Source organism: Hippopotamus amphibius, chromosome 5 (genome assembly GCF_030028045.1).
Source record: "Hippopotamus amphibius kiboko isolate mHipAmp2 chromosome 5, mHipAmp2.hap2, whole genome shotgun sequence".
Classification (NCBI taxonomy): Eukaryota; Metazoa; Chordata; class Mammalia; order Artiodactyla; family Hippopotamidae; genus Hippopotamus; species Hippopotamus amphibius.
This window is the reverse complement of record NC_080190.1, coordinates 98,977,235-99,004,444: the sequence shown is the minus strand read 5'-3', so window position 1 is coordinate 99,004,444 and position 27,210 is coordinate 98,977,235. Positions and strand designations below refer to the sequence as shown.

Below are 27,210 nucleotides of genomic sequence, written 5' to 3'. Positions count from 1 at the left end.
ACCATTTTTCTACAACAAGACACAAAACAGCACCATAAAATGTGTGAGTGAAAAAAACAGAAAAATCAAAACTTTAGACATAATATTTTGCTGGATTTCATTTAAAAAGTTTCATAATGGAAATATATATATATAAACATTTATATTAATTGTACAATAATCCTAATTACTAATTTACACTGGTCTGAATAAAATACCAAGAATACTTTTATAATCCAATATTTTACACCACCTCAAATTTCCTCAGTCTCCATCATTCAGCAATGATTTATTTAGCTTCTATTAATTGCCAGGCATGATGCTGGGATAAAAAGGTGAATAAGAATATGATTCTACATTCAAGAATTCCAAACAATATATGAAATGAAGGGAATAATTATTCAAACTGGTGGCTCTAGCACCATTTGCTCCTAACAAGATAGTTGGTATCATTTTTCTTTTAAAATAGAGTAAGTTCAAAATAAGTTACTGTGACTAGGAATCCAGAAATTATTATTTTAAAAGTAAAAATAAATTTCCAGTATGTTTATTGTAAAGAAATAATATGTTATTCAAACTTGGAATTTCAATAGTTATAATCTTTAATACTTCTATTTTAACAGATTGGCTAAGCTATGACTTTGTCCAAAGGATTAGCTCCCACAAAGCTAGATATATGTGCCGGACACTCTACATGTGCACTCAGATCTGAAAAGGTGACCTCCCAAGAGCAGTTTGTTGAAGGCTGTATAGTGAGTATGAGTATTTCCATCACCTGTACTATTAACAGAAGAAAAATTTCAGAGTGCTCTAAGGATGAAAAGTCAATGCCTGGAAAAGAAGCCCTATAGAAGTGCTTCTCCCAAACTCATACAGCTTCTCTGTAATAACCAAGAAGGTCTCTGAGACCTGAGAATAGTCCCTTATGGGTGCTGGAGAGAATAAAGCTTCATGAATCATTTTGATTAACTGCAGAGATGATCTTGCTGCATATGGCCCACACCAAACCTCAGGATGAGTCACCAAAGGTTTTAAGGGCTTGCCTATTAGAGAAAAAAATGATGGTGTGTCTTTCTTAAAGATTCCATGGTACTCTGCTGGCAAGGGACTTGGAACAATCAGGACGGAAAGTCTATTGGAGCTTACATATTGTAAGTGTTCTGTAGTAGTTGCCTGAGTGTGCCGTAGAGTTACACTGTCTGGAATTGATTTCCAGCTTTCACACTTACTAGTTTCAAGACTTCAGTTAGGCAAGCTTCTCAGCTTCTCTGTGACCTCAGTTTTCTTGTTTGTAAAATGAACATCATAATATTTTATATACTTCAGAGAGTTGAAAATGGAATAAGGTAATACACATAACATTTAGCACAGTATCTGGCACATTTGCAAATGCTCGATAAATCTTGGCTAATTTTCAAGACAGAGAAGCCAAGTCTATATAGACAACAATTAGAGAAAAGATGTTCAACACAACCAAACTTACAATTCTACCATATGCAAGTGAATTCGATAAGTTCAATTGTACAAGAAGCAAAGATCTAGACTTAACAAAAGACAGAGAAAAAAATAAAGTAAAAAAGGTAGCTAAATCATACCTGTGCAGTTCAACGTGATTAGAAGGGAAAGAGAAAAGGGGAGAAACCCAATAAACGGTCACCACTAGAAAGCAGAAGAAAAAATGCAGCAGGAACATTTTGAGTACAGTTAAAACTCATAACAGCCTTAAAACATTTCACCTGCTCTTCCCTAAGCACTCCATTTTAGGAATAGTGTAAGAGGGTAGATCCATCTAAGCATCAAAGTGTAGACTGGGAGGTAAAAAATGTACTGCTTGTAATTGCCAAATTTATGTGTGGAACAAGAGATGAACCAGAGAATTACAGGCCAATAAACCTGAATTCAATTTAGAGAAAGAAATGGAAAACACATGGAACTGCTCAGATAACAACTCTTGAGGAATTTCTATAACTCTCTTTCTCAAAGCCAGATCAATAGTTTGGCAACATTAAAATCATCTTGGGGGAGGGGAGACATTTTTCAAAATGCACAATCTGAAGTTCTACATCAGATATCCTGAAACAGACTTTCTGGAGGAGCCAAGGAATCAACACTAAAGACAAGCTCCTCCAGATGACTCATCTATACATGAAGTTTGAGCCCCACAGCTCCATGGCACAAAAAGAAGTGACAGAAAGGGATTATGAACAAAAAATTTAAATACTGATGGCATCTTTTCAATTCAGTGCTACTTACTCTATGTAAATGTTACCTATATTGCTTTATAAGTGGTATCTTACTTCAAATTTGTTACATGGTTAAGAGTACACAGTTTGATAGAGCAAATTAAATTTCAAGACATGATTATAATTAATATTACAGGGATCCACTGAATTTTTTAAACATGGGCAACCTATAAATAAAATTGTCTTAGCTCATTTCTAACATTATATTTGTAGGTTATAACTTGCTTAGTACAAATTCAATTTTTTTTCTTTTTAAGCTTAACCTTTTAAAATCATACAGTACGGGGGAAATGGGGTGGAGTTAACCTTACATAGGAGAAAAGGTACATGGACAAAGGAATAAAGTTAAGCTTATTCAGTGAAAAGCTCAGTCCTGTTTACCTACACTCTGTAGCTACATATGCATCTGTTCCCAATTTGAAAAGAATATACTGCAAACAGATTAGTTCATTTTTTCATGGCTGACCTCTTTTATTCAGAAAGTAAATGAATAAATTCCTGCCTCATGCTTTCGTTTATCCATTTGTATCAGTATGATGATGTTTAAATAAAAAGGCAAAAAATAAAAGTCCTCCAAACTTCAAATTCTTCAATTAATGCTAACATCATGTCTCTTAATGCCCTACCTGGTTCCCACCTGGAAGTAGTAAGTTGAAAAGGGAAGGATCCTGGAGTTGAGGTCCCATTTTCCATCATCCACTTCTTCCTCATCCTCAAAGAGTACTTAGACAGAAGCACTACCATAGATATTCATACAATACAAATAAAAGTGAAGGATTCTTCCTCTCAATTTTGAAGCCATCCAAACATTTACCAAACTTCTTGCCACCTAAGAACTGAACTGGCATTATGTCATCAAATGAGTCAGTTTGAGGTAATTTTTAATGATATTGTTATACTGTCTGGAATGTATCCTATGATGATAAGACTTGGGAAAAAATTGTCAATTTTATCTCAGAAAACAGATTAAAACCCTTCTTAATCACAAACTCATTCATGTCTAACCTTGAATAAAAGACTCTATAAAGAAGCCCATCAATGACAGCTTATATTAGAAACATCAGAACTTGGAAACACATGGCCTTCTTTTCTATATTCATTTCATGGCTGTATCCCTTGTCTCTCCAGACTATATGCACAGCAGAGCCTTAACATCTATTCTTTGTGTGTGCTAGATACTAGACACAAACTAGAATGTGTATTTATACTTAGGTTTATATTCATTTCCTACTAAAGTGAATATAAATGTCTGCCATGTTGGGAGATGCCTAAAACACTTACATTAAAAATGTGAAAGCAATGTAGACCACATGCAAGTGGTCTCTCTGGAAAAGAGTGGCCAATATCTTTATAGTATCAACAACCAAACTTAAAATACATTCTATCATGGAACACTGTGATGTGAATTCTATTGTACTCCACTCTTCTATCTCTTAAATTGTGAAATTCAAACTTTCCTTATTAAAATATTACCCAATAATTATTTGATATAAATAGGATACTCATTCCCTCAAGCCCTCACTGGAGAAAGAGAGAATGGGAAAATACATAAGCCTTAGAATCCTCTAAGACTCAAAAAAAGCTGTACATGAACGGTTTGTTCTTTAAAAGCCTAGAATTGGTGTAACTCTTCTACCAGCTAAAGAAATGCCATTACTTACTAGCACAAAAATGACTTTGAAACAATGGTATATGGGAAAAACAAGAAGAATCACAAAGAAACAGGAAGTTGGAAGAGTAACATGACAGGAGGTATCATGTAAATCTTAAGTTTTGCCTTATACTGACACATTAAAATTTGATCAATCATTTACCTTGCCATAAAAACAACATCATCCTTTATTTTAAATCTAGCTCAATAAAAGACTAGGATTACCTCTCATAGGGCTCCATTCAATAGTTCTAGAACAGAGGACAAATATTCTTTTTTGCAATTCTAATTCTTCTAGGGATAATGTGCAATGGGAAAAAAAGAGTCCTTTCTCAGCCTCTCTTGTTCCACCAATATTCCACCGTTTCAATCTCTCTCCATTTTATATCTGCGATAAGCCATATATAAGAGCTAAAAAAGAATTCTTAGAGGTTAAGTGTCTGATCCTCTTCTGGAAGCAGGAGAACAGTTATCTCCTTCTAATATCACTCTGACTTATTTGCTACAAAGCTTTAGGATATGATGAAAATCTCTAGATGTACATAAAAAGCTAACTATTTTCCCAAATCACTCAGAAATCTCTCTTTCAATATATGCACGCATATATGTTACATTCCATACATTTCCTTTAAGAACACACACATAGATGCATGAATACAGCATTTCGTGTATATAGTCAGAAACGTGTTTAATTGTGACATTACAGATAAATTTAAACAAAGTTGAAACAGACATTTATTTAATAGTGCCTAGAACACATGAACATCTTTGCTACTCAGGAAGAAAGCATATCTCAAGTAAAATTATTTGGGACAAAATAAATTTGTCAAAGTCTGAATTTAAAAGGCATTTGGTCATGTCCTAATATTTTCTCTCTATCCTTTTGCCCCATTAAAACTGGTTTTTGGGAAATATGTAAATAATAAATTCATACATTAATATTCAAATGGCTAAAACATTTTATTGTTTCACAGACAATTTTTGTCAACAGAGGGCCAGAATCCAAATAAAAATAAAGTAACATTTATCCAATCCATATTACAATGGTAATTTCTGTAATTTGGTTGTTAATACCATAGCAGAATGCCCCTTTGTCAGTAATAGCACAAGTCCTCATAAACCCTTGCAAGAACACTGGAGTCTGAAGCCCTGTTTTCTACTCTGGTTTCTGCCATAAACCTTCAGTGAAGTTTGAAGTGAAGTCATGTCCAACCATGTCCTCATCCAGAAAAGCATTGATCTAGATTACAGTTAAAGTCCCAACATGAAAAACATAGATTTGGGGGTGAAGGGCAATGGGCAAAGAGATTTAGCACTTTGCTGACCCTTCTCAAATAAAAGCAGTCAAATAAGTTTCTGGAGAAAAAAGTTATTTATTTGTCGACTCGAGTACAAATATCAAGTGTAAATCCAAAAATTAACTTAAGGCTTAAATCCAACCTTAAGCCTCTTGGTTTTGTGTTTTCTCAGTTACACTACCTCAAAACTTTACCTCATTTATTCTAATTTCTGTTTTTGTTACACAGAGTAATCTGTGCATGATGACTCTTCTTACTCTTTCTCCACTGAAACTTCATTCCAAATATGTAACAACCCTACAGCAGAAGGTACATCTTAATCCTAACTTGTCCAAAGAAATGGAGGGAAAATAACAGTGGAAAAAAAAAAGGAAGTGAAAGATAGGAAGGTAACTGCATGTGTGTATGTGTTGGGGGCTGGCAGTTAGGAATGAAGAAGGGAAGGGGAAGACAGATAAAAGGGAAGAGAAGAAAGAAAAAAAAAAAAGAATAAATCAATTCACCTGTTTCAGACCTCTATTGCTGAAGTTCTGTCCAACATGCCTTCTCCGGTTTCTGAGGAAAGTGCTATTCCTCCACTATCCAATTGTACTATGAGCTGTCATTCATGGACTCCACAAACTGTCCAGCTACAGGAACAGTCACGTGATTCAGACTGGGCTAATCAGAAACTTTCTTTAGGGTTTTTCACAGCTGAGCTGGAAGTTTATGCATATGGACAGAAGGAAGTTATTTTCTTCTAGAAAAGGTGATAAAGAAAAATGGTTTCCAGCTGATAGAAAACCCATACCAATGGAGAAAAACAATCTGCAGCAAGAGAGAATGAAGCTAACCAAGAAAGACAAGCAGAGTTGGGGGTGAGAGAGAAAGCTCTGCAGAGATCTCAGCTTTAAGACATCTGCAACTGCCCCAGGCTGGCTTGGTCAACTCTTCCCCACATCTGAGAGCTACACTAGTATTTTCCAATAAACCTCCTCTATCACTCAGGATAGTTCAAATTGGCTTTCTTCACATGAAGTAAAGTCTGGAATAAAAGTCTAGAATAATATGCCTAATCAAACCATTTGTTGTTTTGTTCAGAAAATGATTTTTATCTACCTAATCACTGTGATATTTGTGGAAATACTACAATAAATAAGTCAGAGAGTCAAATTTTAAAGGAAACAACAAGGAAATATTAAAAGAAAAATCATACTAAAATCAAGGAAAGAGTGAAGAACCTTAATAGTAAGACCAAATTTCAATTTTTTGTCATGCTAAACATGCTGTGTACTCACCATCAATCTTAATTTTAAGACAATATACAGAGATTCTAGAATTAACTATCCTGGATAAAGTAACGAGCATTTTAATTATTTTAAAGGTTAATGATTGACAACTGAAAATAAATGGGTCTCCATTTCTCCTGAAGTCAGAATAAAGACAATGTGTCTCATATCACAGTAATTACTTAACACTGCTCTGGAAGAACTAGTCAGTGCAATTACCCAAAAGAATGAATTAGAGAAACAATTGAGAAGGTAAAATTATCTTTAAGTATAAATGACATGACTATGTACCCAGACAACTCAAAAGATTCTACAGAAGTATAATATGATACAATATGAAGATTTAACAAGGTGGTTATTTGAAATTAATATATAAGAAATCAATAACTTTTCTTTAAATAAAGATCACCTGTTAAATATAGTGGAAGTTCCCATTCTTAATACCAACAAAAAAAGGAAAAAAAAATAACTCCATGCCTATACAAAGCTGCAAATATTACTGAAGGGTATAAGCAAAATAGCTTGGTATTTTCCCAGGAAGATTTAAATAAATGAGTGAACAAATCTGTATTCAGAAATAGGTTAAGATACCAAAGCGATCTACAGATTCAATGCAATTCCTATCAAATGACCAATGGCATTTTTCACAGAACTAGAATGAAAAATCCTAAAATTTGTATGGAGACACAAAAGACCCCGATTAGCCAAATCAATCTTGAGGGGAAAAAAACAGAGCTGGAGGAATCAGACTCCCTGACTTCAGACCATACTACAAAGCTACAGTAATCAAAACAATATGGTACTAGCACAAAAACAGAAATATAGATCAGTGGAACAGGATAGAAAGCCCAGAGATAAACTATGGTCAACTAATCTATGACAAAGGAGGCAAGGATATACAATGGAGAAAAGGCAGCCTCTTCAATAAGTGGTGCTGGGAAAACTGGACAGCTACATGTAAAAGAATGGAATGAGAACACTCCCTAACACCATACACAAAAATAAACTCAAAATGGATCAAAGATCTTAATGTAAGGCCACTACAAAACTCCTAGAGGAAAACATAGGAAGAACACTCTTTGACATAAAACACAGCAAGACCTTTTTGGATCCACCCCCTACAGTAACAGAAATAAAACAAAACTAAATAAGTGGGACCTAATGAAACTTCAAAGCTTCTGCACAGCAAAGGAAACTATAAGCAAGATGAAAAGACAATCCTCAGAATGGGAGAAAATACTTGCAAATGAATCAACAGACAAAGGATTAATCTCCAAAATATATAAACAGTTCATGCAGCTCAACATCAAAAGAACAACCCAGTCAAAAAATGGGTAGAAGACCCAAATAAGACATACAAATGGCCAAGAGGCACATGAAAAGCTGCTTGACATCAGTAATTATTAGAGAAATGCAAATCAAAACTGCAATGAAATATCACCTCACACTGGTCAGAATGGGCATCATCAGAAAATCTACAAACAATAAATGCTGGAAAGGGTGTGGAGAAACCTCTTGCACTGTTGGTGGGAATGTAAATTGATACAGCTACTATGGAGAACAGTATGGAGGTTACTTGAAAAACTAAAAATAGAATTACCATATGACTCAGCAATCCTATTACTGGGCATATACCCAGAGAAAACCATAATTCAAAAAGACACACGAACCCCAATGTTCACTGCAGCACTATTTACAGTAGTCAGGTCATGGAAGCAACCTAAATGTCCATCAACAGATGAATGGATAAAGAAGATGTGGTACATATATACAATGGAATATTACTCAGCCATAAAAAGGAACAAAATTGGGACATTTGCAGAGACATGGATGGACCTAGAGACTGTCATACAGAGTGAAGTAAGTCAGAAAGAGTAAAACAAATATTATATAGTAACCCATATATATGGAATATAGAAAAATGGTTCAGATCAACTGGTTTGCAAGGCAGAAATAGAGACCCAGATGTAGAGAACAAACATGCAGACACCAAGTGGGGAAGGCAGGGGGGGTGGGGGGGGAATGGGGTGGGATGAATTGGGAGATTTGGATTGCCATATGTACATTACTAATAAGAAAAAAATATATCAAATTGTACACCTTAAATACATGAAATTTATTGTATCTCAATTATATCTCAATAAAAGTTTCTTTAAAAAAAAGAAATACGCTACGATATATGTAAAAATTGATATATAATAAAGGCAGCATTTAAATCAGTAAAAATGTCATAGGTTGAATTACTGGTTCCAAATCTTCACTCTTTCTAAATTCACACCCTTGCCCTGACCTTATCAGAGGCAATGTGCACATCTGATCTACTTGACCTTGGGCCTGGTGAAGTAACCAACTTGCTTTAGGTAAAATAACGTGGTCAGAAGAGACCATGTGTTAGTTACGAGGCTAAGAACTGATGTGGTTGCTTGTTCTCCAGAGCTTTCACCATCACCAAGAGAATGTGTTCCAGTTTGCCTCTGGTTCTAAGAGTATGTGAGATATATACAGCACAGCTGCCCTAGCTAAGCTTTACAAAATGGAGGTGTCCTCAGCCTTCAGATTCAACAAACCAAATCAAATTTCTCTTAAACCACTGTATTTTATAGTTATTAGTTCTCTACAAAACCTATGTGATACACAGGAAAAGACTACTACTTAGTCTACCGTGCTAAAGCACATAGTAATCAATTTTGGGGAAATCATGATTTATATTTCAATTTAGTGCCTGTACCAGAAGTATTTTATGTAAATCAAAGATTTAAACAGAAAAGAAAAAGAAGACAGAAAGAAACCATTGCTTTTAAAAACAGATTTGAAATGCTGGAGACTTTTTGAAGCATGATACAAAACTAAAAGCCATAATATACATGACTAAATAACCTGAAAAAATAAATTAGCAAAACCAAAATATATCAACAAATTCATTTTATTATGCATGACAGAGATACAGTCAATTTTCTTAATACATATGTATAAAACTTTATATATCAGTAAGAAAAGAAGACAAAGAATGGCAGGAAAAGAAGTTCTTGTAATAAAAAATAAATATTTTTAAATGCCAAATGTTTATATTAGTTTAAATTTATACAAAAATTAATTTTTCACCCATCAAATTTGGAAAAAAATTAAAAGTACTGGTAGGTGTTTGTGGAATCAATCATGCTAAAGCATTCTTGATAAATAATAAATTGATGTATTTTGGAGGTAGCAATTTGACAGATTACACCAAAATTACCAATAAATACAGTCATTAATGCAGCAATTCCACTTCCAGAAATTTTATTTGTTAGATAAACTCACACATGTTTAGGTATACATACTGTATTATTGTTTATAATAGAAACAACCTTGAAAATTACCTATTTTTCCAGCAATAGGCTATAGGTAAAAAAAATTACCATATATGTAAGTTATAAGTTACCATACCAGTGTGAGGTTGTTCTATGTGTATTGATAAGAAAAACTCTCCAAAGTGTATTATGTTAAAATGCATAGAATAGTTTAAATAACATATTTCCAAAAGAAGGGAAGAAAGAAGGAACACAGTAAAGAATGAATTGTGTGTGTATGTGTGTCTAGAAAGTTTCTGGAAGTTACTCAAGTAACATGGAGAAAAGAAAACCAGGATTTTTTAAAAAAATAAATGCAACTGAAAACCCTTAGGCAGATGGCTGTCCTCAACTAACAGACTCAGTAAGTTTGCCATTTCTAATATGATGCTATAATAGAAGACTCATTTTTCTTCTTAAATTCAAAAGTAAATAATGGACTGTTTCATATTCAGAAGACTATATTTCCTCTCCTCCTAAGGAAGATGTAATCCAGGCAGACAGTACATGTATCAATGAAAGACTGAAGAAAGTCTTGTGTTTTCACTGTTCTTATACTGCCAATCAACAATATGTAGGTGTTCAGCAAGAGAAAATACATCGAATTTTAACATCTCTTGAGTTAGTTCTTCGTGGGTCTTCAATATGGTGCTTGTTAGAACACTAAAGGTGATCTAATTTTAATGTAAGTTATTTAAAAGAAATTCAAATTATTATGTGACTATTCAGTCAGGTTTTACATGGATGCAAAAATTGACAGCATATCAACATATTTTTCATCCATGTAGCTAAAACAGGGCTTGGAATGACCTAAGATGTCCCGTGAAATACAAGTAAAATTGCTTTTGCTCTTTCCTAAATATTCTTTTGGGGAAGTTGCCATTTATTAATAGTGATAACTACAACTGAAGTCACTGAACCAGAAGAAGGTAATTTTCCCTTTATATTTTCCCTAAGTGTTCTGATGCACACCTCTGAAAAAGTGACCAATTTCACATTTTTTTTTAATGCTAAGCCAATAGGTATTTATAAAAATGTTCTATCAGTGGAAGAAGATAGAAAATACTTATTTATACCAGAAACATTGATGTAATATAATGGTGTTAACTACAAAAAACTTCAGGAGTCCACTCTACTCACCAGTTAACCATCAATCACTAAGATAAATATGGCCTTTTATTATTAGAAGTTAAATACTTTGAATGAAGCAACTAAAGTAAATGTAAGATATAGACATTGCATTTTCACCTACTATGGGCAAAATGAGTTTAGGGAAAAGATAACTATTGAAATGGATCATAAGATATCAATTAAATTAGAAACTAACACCTACGAATAGGGATGATATAATCCATTCATTCCTCCAGCAGATATCTACAGAGCTCTCAACTTTTTTCATGGCAGCCTTAGGCTCATGGCATACAGTGGTGCTGACCAAGGCAGACATGCTCTCTCTCATAAATTTATAATTTACTGTGAGAGACAGATATCAATTTACTACATACAAACCATTTACAACACATTATTTGCACATGCATTTAATTTAATATACCAAATTTAATGATATGCTCCAGGCAAAAAGAGAGAAAAAATATTTAATTCAAGTCTCTTTAAATTCCTCCCCCAGAAAACATGAGTTTGGCCTATATCATTCCAGAGACAGGAAGACCAATATTCAAAGTCACTGAGAAACAGAAGAAGTTGATACTTGGATTCTGTGTGTCCATGTGCCAAATCTTAGCAATTAATAAGTCATTTCATAGATTGTCAACAGTAATTGAAGAGTGAGCTTTTTGTTTTAAATACATATATCAGTATCTGACTTTGAGGGAAGGTAAAACACTCCATACAATTATGAAAGGTACTTTGAAGAATAAGAGAAATTATTATAAATGCATAACAGACTCATTTTCTGGTGGGGGTAAAGATGGGAATGAGGCAAGGTAAGATAATGTTTGCTGGGCACTGAAGAATGTGTAGAAGGGTGGGGAATATATGAAAGAGTTAAGCATTTTGATGAAGACTTCAAAGAAGATGGATCTTGGTATATCCAGGACGAAAAGAGCTAACAGTATATCTGCTAATACAGTGGTTCTCAAAGTTTGGTCCAGGAACTTCCATGGGTCCTAAAACTCTTGCAGGAGTCGGCTAGGTCAATACTATTTTAATAGGCTGTTATTTGCCTTTTCATTCTCATTAGCTTGCAGTTGACAGTGGTGTTTACCAGGGACTACATCATTTACAATATTGCAAGTGTGAATGCAGAAACAAATATGAGGGTGATATATATACATATATATATATTCTTCCTTATCCATTCTCAACAATAGTTCTGCTATGAACATCGGGGTGCATGTATCTTTTTGAATTGGAGTTTTCTCCAAATATATGCCCAGGGATGAGATTCCTGGATCTTATGGTAACTTTATTTTTAGTTTTTTTAAGGAACCTCCATACCATTCTTCATATTGGCTACACGAGTTTACATTCTCACCAAAAGTGTTGGAAGGTTCCTTTTTTGCCACACCCTCTCTAGCATTTATTATTTGTAGACTTTTTAATAATGGCCATTCTGACTGGTGTGAGGTGATACCTCATTTTAGTTTTGCTTTGTATTTCTCTAATAATTAAGTAGAGCATCTTTTCATGTGCCTGTTGGTCGTTTGTATGTCTTCTTGTGAGAAATGTCTATTCAGGTCTTCTGTCCATTTTTTCATTGGGTTGTTTTTTTGGTATTGAGCTGTATGAACTGTCTGTATGATTTGAAAATTAATCCCTTGTCAGCAGCAACATTTGCAAATATTTTCCAATAATTGCAAATAAGTCCATAGGTTGTCTTTCCATTTAGTTTATGGTTTACTTTGCTATGCAAAAGCTAATGTTTCATTAGGTACCATTTGTTTATTTTTGATTTTATATCCATTACTCTGGGAGTGGATCTAAAAAACATTGTTGCAATTTATGTCAAAGAATTTTCTTCTAGGAGTTTTATAGTATCTGTTCTTACATTTAGATCTTTAATCCATTTTGAGTTTATTTTTGTATATAGTGTCAGAGAATGTTCTAATTTCATTCTTCTACATGTAGCTATTCAGTTTTCCCAGCACCACTTACTGAAGAAACTGTCTTTTCTCCATTGTATATTCTTGCCTCCTTTGTCATAGATTAATTGACCATAAGTGTGTGGATTTATTTCTGGGCTTTCTATCCTGTTCCATTGATATATATGTCTATATTTTTGCCAGTGCCATACTGTTTTCATTACTGTAGCTTTGTAGTACAGTCTGAAGCCTCAGCTCTGTTCTTCTTTCCCAAGATTGTTTTGACTATTCGGGGTCTTTTGTGTCTCCATACAAATTTAATTTTTTTTTTGTTCTCAGCCACAAGAATGAATGAAATGATGCCATTTCCAGCAACATGGATGGGCCTAGAGATTAACATATTAAGTAAGTAAGAAAGAGAAAGACAAATATCATATGATATCACTTATATGTGGAATCTAAAAAATGATACAAATGAACTTATTTACAAAACATAAGTAGACTCATAGACATAGAAAACAAACTTACGGTTACCAAAGGGGATAGCAAAGGGGTAGGGGGAGAGATACATTAGGAGCTTGGAATTAACATATAAACACTACTATATATAAAATAAACAACACAGACCTACTGTATAGTACAGGGAACTATAGTCAATATCTTACAATAATCTATAATGGAAAAGAATATGATGAAGTATATACACGTTCTTTTATATATACATGGTCACATGCCCTGTTTGATCTCCAGGCATGGTGTCCTCTGATTCTATCGGTTGAATCCTTCTCTGGCCTCCACTAGTTACTTCATAGGAATGTGCAGCTCAGTTCTTTTTTTCTTTGTCTTTGCTTTTTTTTTTTTTTAACCTCTTTATTAAAGTATAATTGCTTTACACTGTTGTGCCAGTTTCTGCTATACGACAAAGTGAATCAGCTGTATTTACACATATATCCCCATATCTCCTCCCTCCCATGACTCCTTCCCACACTCCCTATCCCAGCCCTCTAAGTCATCACCCATCATCAAGTTGATCTCCCTGTGTCACGCAGCACGTTCCCACTAGCTATCTATTTTACCTTTGGTACTGTATATATGCCAATGCTATTCTCTCATTTTGTCCCAGCTTGCCCTTCACCCTCCACCACATGTCATCAAGTCCATTCTCTACATCTGCATCTTTATTCTTGCTCTGGGTTCATCAGTACCATTTTTTTAGATTCCATATATGTGAGTTAGCATACCGTATTTGTTTTCCTCTTTCTGGTTTCTTTGCTTTGTATGACAGACTGCAGGTCCATCCACCTCACTACAAATAACTCCATTTCATTCCTTTTTATGGCTAATATTCCATTGTATATATGTGCCACATCTTCTTTATCCATTCATCTGTTGATGGGCATTTAGGTTAATTCCATGTCCTGGCTATTGTAAATAGTGCTCCAATAAACATTGTGGTACATGTATCTTTTTGGATTATGGTTTTCTCAGGGTATATGCCCAGTAGTGGGGTTGCTGGGTCACATGGTAGTTCTATTTTTAGTTTTTTAAGGAACCTCCATACTGTTTTCCATAGTGGTTGTACCAATTTACCTTCCCACCATCAGTGCAGGAGGGTTCACTTTTCTCCACACTCTTTCCAGCATTTATTGTTTCTAGATTTTTTTGATGATGGCCATTCTAACCAGTGTTAGGTGATACCTCATTGTGGCTTTGTCTTGCATTTCTCTAATGATAAATGATGTTGAGCATCTTTTCATGTGTTTGTTAGCCATCTGCATGTCTTCTTTGGAGAAATGTCTATTTAGGTCTTCTGCCTATTTTTGGAATGGGTTGTTTGCTTTTTTGATATTGAGATTCATGAGCTTCTTGTATATTTTGGAGATTAATCCTTTGTCAGTTGCTTCGTTGGCAAATATTTTCGCCCCTGCCTAAGGAGGCAAAAGACCTGTATGCAGAAAACTATAAGACACTGAGGAAAGAAATCAAAGACAACAGAAACAGATGGAGGAACATACCATGTTCTTGGATTGGAAGAATCAACATTGTGAAAATGACTATACTACCCAAAGCAATTTACAGATTCAATGCAATCCCTATCAAATTACCAATGGCGTTTTTCACAGAACTAGAGCAAGAAAATTTACGATTTGTATGGAAATGCAAAAGACCCCAAATAGCCAAAGAATCTTGAGAAGGAAAGACGGAGCTGGAGGAATCAGCTCCCTGACTTCAGACCATACTACAAGGCTACAGAGATCCAGACAGTATGGTACTGGCACAAAAGCAGAAATATAGATCAGTGGAACAGAATAGAGAGCCCAGAGATAAACCCACACACATAAGGGCACCTTATCTTTGACAAAGGAGGCACGAATATACAATGGAGAAAAGACATCCTCTTCAATAAGTGGTGCTGGGAAAACTGGTCAGCTACATGTAAAAGAATGAAATTAGAACACTTCCTAGCACCATACACAAAAATAAACTCAAAATGGATTAAAGACCTACATGTAAGGCTAGACACTATAAAACTCTTAGAGGAAAACATAGGAAGAACTCTCTATGACATCCATCAAAGCAAGATCCTTTTTGACCCACCTCCTAGAATCATGGAAATAAAATCAAGAATAAACAAATGGGACCTAATGAAACTTAAATGCTTTTGCACAGCAAAAGAAACCATAAACAAAATAGGAAGACAACCCTCAGAATGCAGATCAGTTCTTAAATGAATACTCAAGGGGAATGCTCTGCAGATATCCAGTGCTTTCGCTCTCTGCAGAATTCTCCTTTCTGGTATTCTAACCTGTGATTTCTAACCTCCTTGGTTTCTCCATACTCCCAGCTTCATCTCTTCAACTCAAGGAGTCTGTTTGGCTCAACCTGGATCTGGATACGTCTCATCTCACTTGTTTCCCATCTTTCAGGGATGACTGTCCTTCATTACCTGATGTCCAGTGACTTAAAAACCAATGTCTCATAAGTTTTGTCCATTTTGTTTGTTTGTTTATTTAAGCAGGGGATAGTAAATCAGAAGCCTATTACTTATCTTGACAAATTATCCTTTACCTCTTTAATCTTAGAACAACCCTTGAGTTGAGTATCATTACCTCTATTTTACACATGAGGAAATTGGACCACATAGGCAGTAACTTGGCTCACTCAAGTTCACTGAGCTCTGGTGACACAGCTAAGATTTTTAAGCATTCCTTCCAAATTTCTTGCACTTAGCCATTGTGATATACTGCCTATAGAGGAAATGAGAGAGAGCTGAATGAATATTTAACACTCGGAATGTTTTATAAAGTCAACTTTGTAAATTGGTGTAGATATACTCTTTCCTTAAAAGGCTAATAAATGAACTAAGTGAGCCTTGAAAGCTATATACAGCAACAGTCTTAAGGACTGAAGATTTTTTTACTTCCTTAATTAGGACAACCACCAAGATGAAGTTTCCATTCCCTCTACAATAAAGGCAATAACCAGATATCAGGCCTATTCTCAAACAGCGAGCTCTGAGGCACCTCATCCATCTCTGAAATGATCTATTTCTGAGTAAGTTCTCTTTTACATTAAAATATAGAAATATATTAGAAATGATCAAATAAACCTGTTTCCTTGTAGCTTCTATCCAATCAAAGCAACATATAAAAATGACAAACTCCAGAACTCATGCCAGTCAGCAGCCACATACATACACATGCTTCCCCAGCAGGGGACTGGAATACATCTTACAGGTTTGCCTTTACATGTTCTACACTTTTAATATTAGAATGTAATCAAATCTTCCTAAAACCTATGAAAATCCCACTTAATGTGACAACATGCAACATGACAAATAGTTAAAGAATGAGATATTATGATTAGTTTAACATTACATATATTTTAAATTATGCCGCATTTAGTATTATATGCAATTTAATATAGGTTACCAATTTTCTATGATTAAAAAATCATAAAGGGTATTACACAGTAAATTTACATTGAGCACCACATAATCAATCCTGAATTGACAAATCAAATCAACAACATTCTATTTAGTTTTTACTCCAGGTAAGTCTCTGTACGAGGATAGACCTAGCATTTTCTTTATGCATGTCAATGGTTTCTTTTCGGTTTGGAATATAAAAGATGTCAGCAATAGAACTGGATTACACTGTCCCTACTGGGAACCTGGGAGTTAATTCTCGCCTGTGTTTACTTGCTTAGGACCCTGGGCTCCACAGCCAACCTGCCTGCTTTGATTCTGGGCTATTCCACTTCAGGAGAATTCAGGGGTATGTGGCCTTGGCAAGTTCCTCAACCTCTCCGTGCCTCAGATTCCTCATCTGTGAAAGAGAAATAGTAGTGCTAACTCACAACACTGTAATAAAATTTAAATGAGTTAAAATATATGAAGCACTTAGGACACTATCAGGAACATTGCAAATGCTCAACCAGCTATAATTAACACTTTTTTTTAATCATCATTAAAATAAGGTGTTCAATGAAAGCAATTCCAGGTATTTCTCTTTTACTGGTTATTTCGACCTTGTCTAATTAGAATATAATGCCAGCACATAATTGTTTCTATATTCCCGGTTATTGGCAGGAATGAAGAAACTGAGATACACCCTGTTCTTATCTAAGAAGGAGACTGCTTGGGATTGCCTTAATGCTGTCATTAAAAAACTTGTGCTACAGACGAGCAATAAAGATCACAAATCCATTTTATGAATGGTCAAAATGAGGCAAAGACTGTTTTAGTAATTTGCTTGAGTCATCCAGGGGACAAACAAACAATTTCACTCCATCTACATACAGGAGCAAGTTAGTAAGTTCTACGAATAAAGCTATTGTAATATTAAAGCACACAGATGTACAAAAGACTTTTATCTGTACATGGGAGTGAGGTTTTGTAAGCTGGTTATCAATTTCATATAAATCATTGAGTGTACATTTGATTCTGGAAGATCTTTAAATCTATTCTGCCTTATTCACAATGAAAAAGGAGAGGAGTAAAAAATGTGATTTCTTGTAAAATTTTACCCAATTTCCAAGCCTGGTGTCCTGTAATATATTTGAACTATAAAGTCCCTCAAGACCCCAGCTAGAAGAAAAAGTAGGAACACAAGAAGGAACTGGCATGCCATTGTTTAAAGGGAGAATGAATGCACAGACATCAGAAACCTAAAACAAATTCAAATATCTAATTGCTATAAACAATGAGAAACTATTAACATATGGTATGAATTCAACAGTGAAAAGTTCCCATGGAAAAAATGCCTCCACTGACACCACTTAGGGTCTGACTGCATCAGCACCTGCAGAGGCACAGGCCTGCAGGCCACTGACATCACCTCAGGTGCATTTAATTTGGGGACATGAAATAAAGTTCATAAAAGTATCCAGCTTCCTTAAAACATGGCAGTTTATTCCCCCACAACTTGAGCATGACTAAAACAAATACTGTAAAATTCCATTCCACTGAGTAGTTTATTTGGGTTTATTTGGTCATTTGAATACATCACTCTAAGGACTATTTCTCCTGAGAATGTCTATCTGTAGGGCCATGCCTTACTTTGTTTATTCATATTTCACTTAATTGACTAGATTAAAAACGTTTAAAAATCTGAATAATGCTTGTGAGTAGATTATAATATTTTAATTAAATGTTTGCATTCCCCAATGCATTAGTGACTGCCCCTTTTTTAACCCCCACGTATATAATAATCTGCTCAACTGAAAACATATTCGAGGTGCCTATTGAAAGGTAAAACACTGTTTCACACTTTTGTGGCTTATTTCTTACATATTTTTTAAAAGAAGAATAGGTAAAACCTATATTTTAAAATGTGCTTTCATCAAAAAATACTTATTCAGTAAATTCCCCTGGTAAACATCAAAAAATAAAATAACCTTAGTCTGACAAGCATTTAAAAGTGGATTTCTGCTACATATCTAAAAGGTATAATCAAATTAGATTTATCCCACCTCTAATCTATAAGGCTACAATTATTTCATTCATCATTCTAGTTGAAATGAGAATATCAAAAGCGTCTATAGTCACTATAATGTATACTGTCTGACCTATTCCACACTTAATAAGGAGATATAAAGCAGTCCTACATTGTAACAATCTTTGTCATATCATCATGCCCATAACTCCCCCCAAACTCCCCCAAAACTAATTTCTTTCTTAGTTCATTAAATATGCAATAACCAGCACCCAGTGCCTATCAGTAAACCTAGCTCACACATTAGGTGTATGAATAGGTCATTGATTTCCTTAAGCTCTCTATGATTGGCTATGATTCATTTTAAGATATCTAATTGCACCTACTGGCCTTGATTTTTAAACCAAGTTCTACCATTGGAATCTTTAAACAGCTCAATAGCTCCCTCTAGCCTCCTTTCATATACTGAACCCACAGGTCACAATCAAAGGTTAGGGGCCTATTGTGGGATTACTCACATGCTCTTGGCTAAGCTTGTTATGTGGCACATCAAGATATCCCACTGGTCCAAACCCAAAGATGTACAATGCCAAATGGTAGTGGTGAGACACTAAGACAAAGAACATCCATTCTGAGTGCTAAATGATGGGAAGCAACAATCAAATATCATTTCATGAATAACCTCAAAATCTATAAACACTTTCCCAAGGAAAAAGTTGAGAGTCACACATATAATTTACAAGGATAAGTCAAAAAATTATCCGCACTCTGGCTGAAGAATTTATATAAGTTTTAATATAACCGGAGTGTGGATAATTTTTGACTCACCCTTGTACTTAGTAGTTTATCCTTTTAACCTGGCATATTTTTGCTGTTTGCATAAGCTGCATATTTCATAAAACAAATGCAGTCTGATTTTTCACAATCAAAATCAAATGTGTTGTGAAGAACAAAAATAACCCTCAAAGAGCCAGGCACCAAAATTGCTTTCCACAGTGGGCGAAAGGGACATACAGTATAAGCACTTCATTTCATTACAAAATATGTGTATTTTTTTATATATATAGATAGATACATGGATTTGAATTTTGAGACCCCCTCAAAAAATCTATTTTGATCTCATTCCACCTTGCCTTTTTATGACTGAAGTACCACTTGCAGATAATATGATTTTTCAAAATAACATCAAGCCATGTTTTTAACATTAAATTTTTAAAGTTTGCTACCTTGGCCAAAAATTGATTTTAAAATTACATATAATTTGCTGCCAGTGTTTTTACTAATCAGCAGAAGGCTAGGATCATTTCCAAAATGGAACACCCTGTGTCAATACAGTTGATAACAAATGTTAGATTTAAGCTGCACATTCTGTATTTCTTCATGATAGGCATTTCAGAAAGAAAAAAATCTGAACACTCTACCTTTGTTATCTAGCTGCCCCCAAATTTACAGGGTAAATATGTACATTTTACCCCTTTGGCTATATAAATTAAAGCTTGGAGGTTAATACAACAGAATTTCAAATTTGGAAATGGCCTTAGTGACAGGTTAGTTCAATTGTCATTTTGCCCAAGATCAAGTCTATGTTAGTATAAGAGCTACAGTTAAAGGCATGTCCCTTGACTCTCTGTCCTAGGGCTCCATTATACTATATTGCTAGCTATCTTCTATTCCCAATGTTACATGAACAAGTTGTTTTATTTTAAACTTCTTTGTCATTGAATAAACCACTTTAATATCTTTTTCTGCCCATCCTCCTCCTTCCTCTGTTTAAAAACAAGACTAAATTTCGGTTATAACATAGAGCTGGCCTAAGTTATATATCAAATCCTACCCCTAATATGAATAGGAAGCACTTGGGCACTGAGCCAATTAAAATAAACAGGATCACTGAATCATAAAGGCCTATTTCTTTTCCATGGTATCAGAAGAAAAGATGAACAGATTTCAGCAAATTCAGACTTATAAACGAAGGTGTGAGCTGAACTTGACATTCTATGATAGTAACAGATGACAAGACAAAATGTGAAAATCACATTCCTGAACTAAACTGTCTAAGAAAAACCCACGGGAAGAAAATGTACTGATGTCAGCTTGGTTGACTTTCAGTATATTACATTTTGTAAAAATTAAAAAGTATTAAAATAAAATCTTCCTAGACCAGCTGGTATATCCTAAACTGATAGACTTTTCTGTAATTAGATGCTCTCATGCCAAGTACCTTTGAATCAGCATTTATTTTTACCAAAAATAATAACATATAATAAGTATGGAGCATTTAACTATGGGAAGGCATGTTCCTATCTATCCACTAACTACCTAATATGATATACATTATTCATTTAATCATCAGAGCAACTCCTATGAGACAAGTACTGTTAGTATTTCCATTTTACAGATATATACACTGAGGCTCACAGAGATTAATTATCTTGTCTGTTATAGACTTAACAATTAACTTGCAAGTAAAAGGGCTGGGATTAGAATACAGACAATCTGGTGTTGGAATATGAGTTGTTGTTTTTTTATAATTTTATTTATTTATTATTTTTTGGGGGGTACACCAAGTTCAATCATCTGTTTTTATACACATATCCCCGTATTCCCTCCCTCCCTTGAGGGAGTATAGTTGATTTACAATGTTGTGTTAGTTTCTGGTATACAGCAAAATGATTCAATTTTATATGCATATATCTATATTTCTTTTCAAATTCTTTTCTATCATATGTTATTGCAAAATATCAAATATAGTTCCCTGTGCTATATAGTAGGTCCTTGTTGTTTACCTATTTTATATATTCTCAGACTCCTAATTTATCACTCCCCCTTTCTTTCCCCTTTGGCAACCATAAGTCTGTTCTTTATGTCTGTGAGTCTATTTCTGTTTTGTAAATAAGTTAATTTGTATCACTTTTTTTAGATTCCACATATGTGATATCATATGATATTTGTCTTTGATTTACTTCACTTAGTATAATAATCTCTAGGTCCATCCATGTTACTGCAAATGGCATGATTTCATTCTTTTTATGGCTAAGTAATCAGAATATGTGCTCTTAATCACTATACTACACCACAATAAAAGTGAATTGATGAATATAATTACATTCATAGATTTTTTAAATGGATTGTGATGGAAAGTAACATGAAAAATGACTTTCTTAATTTGAAATATATGTGTTGAAGGGTCAGAAAGCTCCTGAAGGAGCACAATGAAATAAATCTTTCTTTTCTGACTTTGAACAAATTTAACTAATTGATTTAAATTTTCAATGTGTTTTTTTTTTCAGTCCAGAAATAATTTCAGTTGGTCATTTATCAAATATTCTGAACAGGTATATTTTAAATAGTACCTTGGGGTAAGTCAGGCAGTAAAATAAATTTACATAAAATAATTGATTAATCCAATTAAGAGAAAATAATTATACCACTGAACAAGTGCACTGAAATTTTCTTATGTTAAAAACCTGAAGTAGCATGAATAAGAAAAAGCCGAAACTTTAGATCTGTCACTTTTAACCTGACTCTAGATATTAAAAAGCTGTTATTGAACCCGACTTTCTGCTTACTTGATAGGGAAGAAGAGACTGAAAGAGAAAACCCAGCTGTACAAAGAGATGGACTTGGATGGCTGTTCTCTGTGGATTTCTCAGGGGTAGTAAGAGACAACCTACCTCACTGGTATAGGCTCACCTATAAGCATTTCATGAATAACCCTAGATTTGGGCAACCTGACCAAGCAACTCTGAACAGAGAAAGACACAGTTAAGGTGGGACACACAGGAGAAGCTGAAGAACCTGAGGTCTAGTGAGTCTTCTGGTCTCTTGGTCATAGTTCTTGGCCCTTATGATATTCTGAATGGCCAGCACACTTGGGATTCCAAAGCATGGAATCTTACTTCAGGTTAAAAACTTTTATGAATCAGTTACGCAGCCTCTGCTGTTGACCAGTATAAAATTACTACAGCGGAGAATTATGGGATGTAGTCAGAATCCCTTACTTAAGAGGCTCACCAGATCATGCATCCTTCCATAAGCAAATAAAATAATACATGTTGATTATTTAAGCAAGTGGAAAACAAGAAGTATGGGAAAAGGCCTCAACATCTGACATTTTTAAATCTGTAAAATATAATTCTTTTTACCTCTGAAATGTCTCACCACTAATTACTGCTAAGATTATATGCCGTACAAAGCTAATCCAAGCAAACTCTGAACTTTTAGGTAGATTCAGATAAATCTGACAAAGGTGAATAGATACTGTCAATTAAAGAAACATATTCAAGAAAAATGTAGGAGGGTTACACTCACAATTCATAGTATGTGTCATAAAATAGCCTTTTGAAATATAGAATCTCTCTTCTTTCTTTAACAAAGGAAGGAACAGCAGAATCAATTTTTGCTTTATCAAGTTTCTTTTGTCACCAAAAGTCATCTTCTCATGTTTTGATATGTGTGCTTCATTCAAAGAATCACGTTTTTATTTTAGCATTAAATTGGCTTAAAATAATTTTCCTCACTCGTAATGTCTTATTGTTTAAAAAATAAAGAACATGTTGTTCACATAAATATTTAACACTTGACAAACCATGGAAGTTGATGATGAAAGTTACTGATTATGAACTATATTCTATCTTAAGTTTCATGACAAAGTGCTTGCAGTTAAAAAAAAAAAAAAGTCCCAGGATCATGAGATCCCCACTACAACAATAAAATTATTTGAGAGACAAAATGACTTTTTAGAGTGTAGAGATTAAATCATGATTCTTTGCTAACAAGTTAGCGGCTTCTGACCAATAGACATGTCTAATTCAGACTGCTGTCCAATGCCAGCAGTCCTTGAGTTTTAGTTAATATTAGCAGTGTCTCTCCTTTGCATCATGCTAATGATTACATACTTAAAGACCCACTCCCCCAAAATGGATCCAATGATATACAAAAATCTTTAAACAAACGTAGAGTGAAATTTTAGCATTAAAAAGTGTTCTACCTGAAATATATAAGGAGGGGAATTTATTGAATCTCTTCCATAGTACTACTTCTGGTAGTGTCTCACCCTTCTTCTTAGCTGTAAGAGATGTTCCTTTTTGCTTCTTAAAAACAAAAACAAACAAACAAAATGCACTCTTTCTCTGTAACAGGCTTTCATCAGCATATTAACAAATATCTCCTGCTCTAATAATTAAAAATTTCAAATATTTATATTCTCAAAATCAGACAGGAAAGAGTTAACATGAATACCTCTACCCAACTCCCTCCAACCCAGGGGGGAGAGAACTTAGGTTTTAAAGCTTAAATTGTAGAAATGAAAAATATGGGGGTCCCATCAATTGTGAAGTTCACCAAGGAAGAAAGCACTGAATCTTAGTTGTCAGTATAAAAAGCATCTTAGAGGCTCCGTTCCAACAATAATTGTGCTTGCTAGAAAAAAAAAAAAATTATGATCATATGAGCTTAATGCATGATTGATACCATTACTGTTTATTTTAGGACTGTCCTTAAGAATCAAATAAAGCATTCTCAGTGTATGTTTTGCAACCAGAATGGGAAACACAATATAAGGGCATTTCCTGAAGAAGATGTGATGGATTATTCTTCCCACTAGTGTTTCCTACCAAAAAGAAACATCTAATAAAAGTGAATTAGGCAGAAATTCATGTCAGAATATACCCTGTCATCCCGTATTCCTTACAGTATGTTGAATTAACTAGCAGCTATTCTCATGATTTAAAAAAAAAAAGTTATCATTACACATAAAGAAGTATATAAATCCAATGAAGGATATGTTCAAATGCTTAAAAAAAACTATTTGGGAACAATACAACTCTGAAACATAATTTCTTTAAATCATTAGAAAATCTCCTTTGTATCAAATGTCCTTTTTAAGGTCTCAGATAGCACATGCCTCTTATCTTTATAATTAAATCTTTGCATTGTGTAATAAAAACGGATGGAATAAATTAAATGCTCTAAAAAATGGGGAAAAATGCTTTTTTCCATGAACCATTTTTTACATATATCTTGAAGAAAAAGAAATAATGGAAATTCAAAATAAAATCTTTTTTTAGCAAAATCATAACTTTTTCTCACATAATAATATCTTATTGATTTCATTGAGGGATTCAAACTATGAAGAAATACAAGCACATTTATGTTTAGGCTCAAAAAGGAAACCTAACGATCATCAATACACTAAGTTATCCCAATAATCTCTGACAGCAAATCTAAGACTTTGCCAAAGCAGGTAGCCATGAATCCAGGCTCTCCCTCCCTCTTCAGAGTGAGCAAGATAAAAACTAGCCCCTACTTTTAACCACCTCCCCCACATCCCACCTCAACACTATCACCACCACCACCAATCTGAAGCAATAGGCCCTTCTATTTCAAACCTTATAAATAACAGGTTGCCACTTTCATTCCTCTAGTCTATGAACTAATTGCTTTTTCACTTCCACATTAAATTATCTCTTGATTTAAATGTTAGAAACAAAAATCCATCTGTGGCATGCAATTCCAATAGTTCAAATTTGCAACCAAGACAAGTCTGGACTTACAGTCCCTTTCCATCTGTCTTTTTTTTATTCAGAAAAAGAAAGCTGTATTTTTCAAAGGATAAACATTTTTGGTTTTAATTGGGGTTTTGGTATAATATGATCATACTTAATATCTGTAAACTTTAACTTTTGATAATGGTTCTTACTTTTTAAAATACTGTGCTTCTCTATCAACCATCACTTATTACATGTAGTCCTAAGAACAGTTTATACAAACACAGAATTATATTTAGAATATGCCTTCACATATAGCATTTACTATGCATACTTTGTTTATAAATCTGTTATGTGAAACATATTCGAACACTGTGCAACAGGTTCTGCTGTTGTGTAAACACACACTGAATAAAATGACAATAAGCTTTAAAGAATCAACAATATAGGGAAAAATCACATTATTCTTCATAGACATAATCATAATTCTCTTGAAGTGACAGAAGATCTAACTGAAAGGAGTATAGTATATTTTACTAAGACCCTCTTATTGTCTTTGTATTCCACCGTGTAGGTGATAAACTTGTTAGAGCTCAGGTGTATACAAGCTTCTATTGATTTACTGCATGTTACTGGCTGTAGTGCTGAGTTGATGACAGGAAGAGTACTTTGGCAAAGGTCTGACAAGTCGTTATCCTTAAGTTCGCTTTTGCTTTGTGTCTGTCTGTTCCCAAAGCTATCAAAGTAAAGCAAATGACAGTCTAAATCCTCTCTGTTTTGCCATGAGAGTGTGAAATCAAATTAAAGACACACCTCAGAACTATTACAATGGGCCACATTTATTTTCAATTGGCGGGGGAGGGGAAGAGAAGACACAAAAAAAGAGATGGATTTCATGTCCTCTGTGTAGCCAGATCTAGTTACAGTGTATTAAGTTATGTCTAAATGAGAAAAAAGACTCTGTCTAGTCAACTGTTTATCACAAACTAATGTTATTAAACATATCAAGTATTACCACGCTCTCCTCTAGATTTTTTTTTTTTTATTTTAACCGCCTTTGTTAGGCACAAAACACAGAAAGATTTCAGCAAGGATACCAAGGCAGCACATTATGCCAAGCAATGAATTCTGTGTTTCCTGAACAGTTTATTTATCATAAAACCAAACTGCTTTTATTAAACTGCACGTTTGCTACATGTAGGTCTTCGCCTCTTTCCTTGGTAAGAAGCATGGACCGGCTACAATTGTCTTTGAGCGCGCAGCACGGTGCTTTGTGCTGCTGGGGATAACGGATTTTCAGCCTCACCGGCATCCATCACCTAAGACACAGGAAACTCAACAAGGGTAGTGGCGGCTAGAAGGGAAACAATGTGTTGAGACCCTGGCTGCTGTGAGCTACAGGGATCCGACGAGTGAACGAAATGTTTCAGGGAGCAGCCCAGACAAGGGGGAAGGAAGAAAGCCCTCGTACTCTTACCTCCACATTGAAATACTGCTCCGTTCCGCAGACGGTAGCACATAAAATCCAAAGCAAGGTTTGCAAGTAAAACACCCCCGAATGATGCACGAAATCCAACCGTCTTCCAGTGCTGAATGTGAGTAAGATCATAGTGAACTGTGCTTCAATGGATGGACGAGCTCCCCTTCGTTTTCTCCCTTTCTCCCTCTCCCTCCCTCCCTGGTTTCCTTTCCAAAGTCCTCCGGGTGGGTAAGGAGCCTGCAGGTTCACCCACAGCCGGGCGAGGGGAGGAGACAGAGGGCCCCCGCGCTCGGCAGCCCCCTGAGAAGCAGCGGCTGAGGGAGGGTCAGCAGCGGCTCACATTCACCATCCTCGCCGGCCCGTGCCCGGGAACGTGGCGCCCAAGTTCACCAGCGGTTCCGGCTCAAGGCACCGACTCGCAGCCGCCGCCGCCGTCGCCGCCGCCGCCGCCGCCTCCAGTCCTCGCGTCCTCCTCCCGTTTCTCCTCCTCCTCCTCCGTC

The 27,210-nt window shown here is 34.9% G+C and overlaps 1 protein-coding gene across 1 annotated transcript in view; it reads right to left on the bottom strand.

Annotated features, from left to right (window-relative positions):
* The window catches only part of MMP16 (matrix metallopeptidase 16), a 336,546-nt gene extending 309,558 nt beyond the window's left edge, over window positions 1-26,988 (bottom strand). Inside the window, exon 1 of the mRNA XM_057735374.1 lies at window positions 26,708-26,988. Coding sequence (XP_057591357.1) covers window positions 26,708-26,839 — 132 coding nt within the window. The 5' untranslated portion in view covers window positions 26,840-26,988. The remainder of the gene's footprint in view (window positions 1-26,707) is intronic.
* Window positions 26,989-27,210: the final 222 nt, after the last annotated feature.